Source organism: Nansenia antarctica (assembly GCF_963989245.1).
Source record: "Nansenia antarctica genome assembly, chromosome: 1".
Lineage (NCBI taxonomy): Eukaryota > Metazoa > Chordata > Actinopteri > Argentiniformes > Microstomatidae > Nansenia > Nansenia antarctica.
Window position 1 is genome coordinate 16,382,118 of NC_137674.1, and position 7,500 is coordinate 16,389,617.

At 48.7% G+C, this 7,500-nt stretch overlaps 1 protein-coding gene across 1 annotated transcript in view; it reads right to left on the reverse strand.

Annotated features, from left to right (window-relative positions):
* LOC308159776 (zinc finger MIZ domain-containing protein 1-like) overlaps positions 1 to 6,409 on the reverse strand; it is a gene marked incomplete at both ends in the record, with an annotated part of 13,687 nt that extends 7,278 nt beyond the window's left edge. Inside the window, one exon of the mRNA XM_080533590.1 lies at positions 6,279 to 6,409. Within this exon, the coding sequence (XP_080389716.1) occupies positions 6,279 to 6,409 (131 nt within the window). The remainder of the gene's footprint in view (positions 1 to 6,278) is intronic.
* Between the last annotated feature and the right edge of the window lie 1,091 nt (positions 6,410 to 7,500).

The following is a 7,500-nucleotide window of genomic DNA, read 5'->3' on the forward strand; positions in this document are numbered from 1 at the left end:
TCCCCGAAAGTTCAGTGTTTGTTTTTATATCACTATTTGCACTTCTGGTTAGATGCTAAACTGCATTTTGTTGTCTGGTACTTGTACTCTGCAATGACAATAAAGTTGAATCTCACCTAATCTAATCTAATCTAATCTAAAATAATCTAAAATAATCCCATCACTATTACTCCCTATTTTCATCAGTGTTTCAATCCTTGAATGCTTTTAGGCATGGTGACACTAGCTTTTCCAATAAGGTCTTATGGTTTGTTTGATGTGTTGGGTTGCTTCTTTGTTCTGTTTTTATTTTATTTTGTTATTCTATATTATCTGTAACAGTTTAATTAATACAACCCAACATGTCTTGTTTGTTTGCTTTGATTTATTTTTTAACCAGTTGTCCTTTTTTATTGTTTACTGTTTGTATGCTTTGTGAAGGAAACAACCAAAAGCTATAATTGCAAAGGATGGGCATAGTAGATCTGAAATCTGATTCGCTTGCATATAGCTGTGTATTCAGTTTATGAGTGGTTACATTTCTCCAGCCTAATCTCTCTGCTGTTTACCAAAGAAAGTGTTGGAGTGATTGCTTTCTTGCATTCCCTAATAGACTTAGTGAGTGCAGAATATGTTTGTGCTATTTTGATAACTTAAACCACCTCAAGTGTCAGTTTAAAATTAAATCCTAATTTAAGTTATTATAGACATTTAATCAGAGATTAAATGAATGTTTAAATTAATCCTGGTCAGTCTTAAACTAGGTTTAAAGTTGGGTACAAAAGGTTTAATGGATACAACTTGATTTGTGAATCCTTGTTGGTGCCACCCGACCTGAAAGTTGCTCAATGCTAACGTCTTCTTGATGCTAACGATGCTTAGGTCTCTGTTTACATGGATCCATTCTTGTACTGTACCTACTACCATGGGTCGGTCTGGTGGTTGAAGTCATAGATACAAATACATTAAAGGACATCAAGACCACAATGCATGTGTTTAATCTGAATACATATTTATTAGATAAATATTAGAATGTCACATCATCTAACTACATACTGTTTGGCTAATCCATGGGAGGGTATTTGATTGGGAGTTTATTTTATTGTTTGATTCATTTGATTGGGTAAAAGTATGCATGCAGAGAGTGATTGGCTTAGATAGAAATGGGGGCGGGCTTAATGGAGGTAATCTGGGTGGCAGGGAATCGGAATGACAGTATAGAGCGAGATGGGAATTGGTAAATTGAGCTCTGAATGATTGTGTAGTTTGTTGAATCTTTTCTGTTAGTTCGTTCACTGTTAAATATTTACATGTACTAATGGATCAATGTGTTTTCAGTTTTACAATCTGTTTATTAGAGGAAGAAGGAAATCAAACCGAATTGTGTCAGTCTCATCATTTCACCCGTACTGCCGGAGCAAGCAGAAAATTCACCATTCAGCTAAACTAGAGGGAGAGCTGAACAATTGTAAAACACCCGCTGACGACCGCAGGAGGACGGACCGTCAGTTAGCTAAGGAATACAAGCCCGGTTGGACGCAACAGAAGCTCCGGGAGGACAAGGATCCATTCACCGGAGATAAGAGCAAGCTAAAGCCTGGTCAGGTTAGTGACGGAGCCACGGCGCCCGCAACTGTAGCTAACTAGCCACTTGCTAGCCAGCGTAGCATTAGCAAACTAAGCTAGCGTTAGCCCTGTTGTTGCAATAGCGCAGCAGGCACGCGGTAGAGCTTATAGCACTCAAAGCTACAGCTAACTAGGCCGGCAACGGAGCCGGGGCGCCCGCGACCGTAGCTAACTAGCCACTTGCTAGCCAGCGTAGCATTAGCCAACTAAGCTAGCGTTAGCCCTGTTGTCGCAATAGCGCACAGGCACGCGGTAGAGCTTATAGCACTCTAAGCTACAGCTAGCTAGGCAGGCAAGGAGTGAAACAATCCACGGCTAGCTTCAACTGGTTAACCCAACTGCAAGAATCCACAGCCAGCTAGGCTAACCTACAAGACCCACCAAGAAAGGAATTGCGAGCTAATAGCAGCTACCCAGAGAGCTACCCACACCCAGCACTCTTCTCTGTGACTCTATTGACTGTTTGCATTAAAATAGGTTTGTGTGTACCTGGGTATTAAGTCGTCGGGGGGAGGAAAATCCTCTCCCACTTTATTATTTTATTTTTAGCAGTATCCCTGGGATGACCCCACGGTGAACCTGGTTCCGCTGCCGAAGACTAGTTAAGGAAGTGCAGGGACCAGCGCAAATCAGCTCAGGGAGTCAGAGAGGGCTGAAGATATAAGATAGAAAGACGAAACAGGTACACACAAGTTATTTCTGAGTCACAGGCAGAATGGAAGCACTAAGGACCGAAAGGGAAAAGTTGGCAGTCACTTTTGAGAGAGGATACCGCCACATCATCAGGTCAGTGGCATTGATGGGCGAAGATGACATGAAACGCGAGTGGATAGCGCTCCTATCAAACGCGAAAGACCTAAACTCTGCAGACGACAATTATGAGGAAGGTTTGCAGGCCAAAGCAAGTCAGGAACCTGAGACGGGTAACAGTCAGCTTCTTCAAGACATCACCAAGGCCGCTGAGGAGAGAGCTCAGAAGGTTGAACAGGTCGGTCACGTTTTAAAGGCCAACATGTGGACAAGGTTCGCGGGGGTCGAACTTTCATCCACAATTAGACGAGCAGAAAGGAGTCACGAAGGCGCGAAGAGGATCAGTCTAGAAGAGGCAACCCACGACGTTTGTAAAGAACGAAGCACACTCACAGAGAGCCTCATCATCAAAGCGCGAAGTCTGCTATCAAGCTGGGGGGAGTGGATCCCTGTAGTTGAGGCGTGCAACACGAGAAAGTCACTAGAGGAGCTGGAGGACAAAAGGGATGAACTTTGGGAAACGTTTGTGACTGAATTTGGAAGAGTTGAGAAGGAGAATACTGACAAAATGGCCGACAAGGCCGCCGCAGCAAAGCAAATGGCCACCGACGCTCTCGCCGAAGATGAGAGGAAAAGGGCCGACGTTCTCGCCGAAGATGAGAGGAAAAGGGCCGATGCTCTCGCCGAAGATGAGAGGAAAAGGGCCGATGCTCTCGCCGAAGATGAGAGGAAAAGGGCCGACGTTCTCGCCGAAGATGAGAGGAAAAGGGCCGACGTTCTCGCCGAAGAAGAGGCCAAAGATCGAGCGGCGAATAGAGAAAGGGCCGACGCTCTCGCCGAAGATGAGAGGAAAAGGGCCGACGTTCTCGCCGAAGAAGAGGCCAAAGATCGAGCGGCAAATAGAGAAAATAAAGAAGCCATCGCCAAGCTGGAAAGGAAAGCCGCTGAGGCAAGACTGAAGTCAGCTGATAGCGTGGCCGAGTTTGAGAAGGAGACAGCGAAGGTGAAATTGGGGGCCGAAGAAGAGATCGCTGAGGCAAGGCAGAAGGCGGCCGTGATTGAGTTGAAGGCAGCAGAAATAGCCGCTCAAGAGCGCGCCAAACTACTGGAGGCTCAGCGGGAAGCATGGGAACAAGCCCGGGAGGCAGGGCTGGAGAGCGCCACATATGGAGGCAACCGCACTAGAGCCAAGATCAAACTCCCTCCAACAAGGCTGCCCGTGTTCAGCGGGTGTATGAGAGATTTTCATCGCTGGCGGAAAGATTGGGAGAGCCTGCAGCAGCAGGGAGACCCATCGGGGTCGCCAGAGGTGAAGAAACTCCACCTTCTCGAGAGCATAGACCGAAAGGTTTTCGAGGAACTCAAACTCTCGAGCTACCGCTCAGCGGAGGACGTATTCAAAGCCTTGGAGAATCGGTTTGGAGACAAGGCAACCATCGCGCTGCAAATTATTGAGGAATTGGAAAGAATACCAGCGGTAAAAGGAAACCAGCCGAGGAAAGCGATCGACCTTATTCAGGCAGTGGAAAGAGCCCTCATGGACCTGACTGACTTAGGAGAAGTGGGCGCTATGAAGAACCCACTTGTAATTAAGGCCATCGAGAGCAAACTGCCAGATCGCGTGCAGGAAGGCTGGTTTACCTTTGTAACCGAACCCGAAAACCAAGTCACCCCAGACAAGCAATTCGATGCTCTTCTTCTGTTTCTGAAAAGGCAGGAAGTAATCCTCGAAAGGATGGCGCGAATCCGAGGCTCCACAGAAACCTCTGGGGGAACACCGGAGAGGCCAGTCAGATGGGAGAAGAGGGCATTCACGAGGGCCACGGAGAAAGACTCACCGGTAGATGAAGAAGAGGAGGAACATCGAGGTGAAACCAGAGTCACGGGCAGGAACTCGGAAAGAAGAGAAGAGTGTGACATCTGTGGAAGCGATCAGCACGGTGGCAAAATATTCTTCTGCCAAAAGTTCAAGAGTGTCAGTCTGGCAGAGAAACGAGCCATAGTAAGGCAAAGCAAAGCCTGTCAGAAATGTTTGGGCATGCACGGCGCCGACGGGGAGTGTAGTAACCGGTACCTGTGCAGAGTGTGCAAGCGGGATGAAGGAAGGGCAAGTCATCACTACCTTCTGTGTCCCGAGTGGAGTGAGGGAAAGAAGACAGGGCCAGGGTTCGCTGACAAGCAACGAGAATTCCTGGATTCTTTGGGACTCAACCCTGAACAGGAGAGGAGGGCGAAGGTATTCACCAGTAAGGCTTCGATGACGCTGAGCGCGGGCGCAGAAGGCGGAAGTCTCTTCGCAGAGGATGGGCCAGAGGAACATCCAGTACTAATGATGATATTGACAGTCAAAACAGAAGATGGATATGCCCTGGGAACTCTCATAGACCTCGCCTCCGACACAAATTATATCACCAACCGGGCCGCCGATCGGCTCCGACTGGAGCGGAAGCAAGTAACACTGACTGTGCATGGAGTCGGTGGAATGAAGGTCAAGGTCAAGACTAATAAGTACCTGCTAAAGGTCAGAGCGTGGAGCAACAACAGATGGAGTCCCCACGAGATGGTATGCTACGGGCTCGACACAATCGCTCGTGCAGACAAGGTCATCAGTCCAGAGCGACTCTGTAAGTTCTTCCCTGGGGTCGAGAAGGAAGAGCTGGTCCGACCTAAGGAAATCGAGCTCTTGATCAGCCACCGAGAGGGACGACTCGCTCCACGGTGGAGAAGAGGGACGGGAGACTTGGTGCTGTGGGACGGGCCTCTGGGGAAGACCGTGGGAGGAACGCACCCAGACCTGTTTGAAAGTTGGGAAAGATCCGCACACAACTCCCAGACGCACTTTGCGCGTTCTCTGAGAACGGAGGCAGTAAGATTTGAGGAGATCCCCTGCAAGACGCCCAGCGCAAAAGAAGAGGATGGAGACCAGAAGCCGCAAGGTCATGAAAAGACCGGGAGAACAGCTGCAAGCAGCAAAGAGGTCCTCGAGTGGTGGAGCTGGGATAGCATCAGCGCCGCGTGCGAGCCAAAGTGTGGAGGGTGTCGCTGCGGAAATTGTCAGCCGGGCGGGAAAGAGATGACTCTCGCAGAGGAAAAGAAGATCAAAACCTACGCAATTACCCGCGTCAACATCGGGGACAAGCCAGCCGGATGCATCGCCCAGCTGGCCATGAGGAAGACGGCAAGGCTGCCAGAGGTCGCCCACCTAAAAGAAGAGCGGAGAGCACTTGAGGAGGACACCTATGTAGACGACATTCTAGCGTCTCATGGCGACAGGAGAGAGCTGAGGAGCATCACGGAGGGAATCGAGAGGACGCTCAACGCTGGAGGTTTCGCTCCGGAACCACGGATCCAGTCGGGTCAAAGTGGGAGGAGCAAAGAGGGCCAGCCTGCAGAAACGAGGGCCAATGTGGAGCCAGAGTCAGAGGTGTTGGTGCTGGCTGATCAGCTGAGCGAGGAAACATCCAGGGGAGTGGCTGTAAGTGCTCGAGACAGCGTGAGCATGCTGCAACGGAAAGCGTTCACTGCAGCTGTAACACGCGCTCAGGCGAGGAAGGGGCTGGACCTGAAATGCGGCATTGAGGAGGAAGCAAATGCAAAGGGGACATCCACACCGGTTGGGAGTTCCAGGGACCCCGAGCATGAGAGGGAGAGGCTCTGGGGCGCTGCTCTCATGGACCTGATTGAGCCAGAACGCTTCAGTGAGATAGGCAGGCTCATTCGGGTAGTTGGGTGGGTCCGGCGAGCTGTTAGGCAGTGGTTGGTTTGCAGGAGGGCTCCAGAAGACGCAAAGTGGGAGGCTACACGCCCGAGGGAGACAAGAAGCGGAGTTAGCCTCGGCGTCCAGGAGCTGAACGCAGCTTTCCGCGACCTGTGTCTGGCTGCACAGGATGGAACAGAGTTTCCTAAGACGACTTGGGACAGACTGGTAGTTGAGAGGGTCGAAGGGCCGGGGCTGCTGGTGTGTTCCGGAGGAATCCAGGAGGCGAAGGAGGTGGGAATCCCACTTGTCCCCTACACTGCATGGATCAGCACTCTGTTGGCAGGGGAGGCCCATGGGGCGAACCACGAGGGGTTGGCTGGCACCCTATTGAAGATGCGCAAGAAGGCGTGGGTGATTCAGGACGAGGAAGGAGCGAGGGCCACGATCTCTTCCCAACGCTCGACCGAGACGTTGGGCGGGTGGTCGTGCTGCTTCCCGTGGAGGAGCAGTAGAAAATAACTGTATTAAAGAGAGGGAAAGTTGTGGTCCATTTAGGCACAAAGGACCAATGGACCAAGTGGGAGGTGTTTGGCTAATCCATGGGAGGGTATTTGATTGGGAGTTTATTTTATTGTTTGATTCATTTGATTGGGTAAAAGTATGCATGCAGAGAGTGATTGGCTTAGATAGAAATGGGGGCGGGCTTAATGGAGGTAATCTGGGTGGCAGGGAATCGGAATGACAGTATAGAGCGAGATGGGAATTGGTAAGTTGAGCTCTGAATGATTGTGTAGTTTGTTGAATCTTTTCTGTTAGTTCGTTCACTGTTAAATATTTACATGTACTAATGGATCAATGTGTTTTCAGTTTTACAATCTGTTTATTAGAGGAAGAAGGAAATCAAACCGAATTGTGTCAGTCTCATCATTTCACCCGTACTGCCGGAGCAAGCAGAAAATTCACCATTCAGCTAAACTAGAGGGAGAGCTGAACAACATACAATTTAGCAAGACTAAAAATCACAATTTGTTCTTCTGACCTGTTTAGAATATGAAATGGTTGTAGATAGTGTACACAACAAGACTGCCACTTCATGGGGCAATCACTTTAGATTGTACCTTTATAGTATGTTTTGCCTAATGTTTTGTAAAAACTGTACATTCGCCAAAATTGTACAAACTTTAAATTTGGTAACAATGTTTAGGACCCATTCAAGGTCCCATGTCCCCTTTGCCCCAATTATTTATACCTTAAAATGGCCTTTATTATTTGTATTTGTTGAACCTTCATAAAGTACACAGGTAATAGAGAAATACACAGAAGTTTAATATTACACAAAGCAAAACAAATGTGTCTTTTTTTCCCCATTCTACCCCCGTACGTACGGAGAGGTAGATAAAGTATTTTACATTAAATGAACAGGCGCGGTCAAAACACAGACTCGT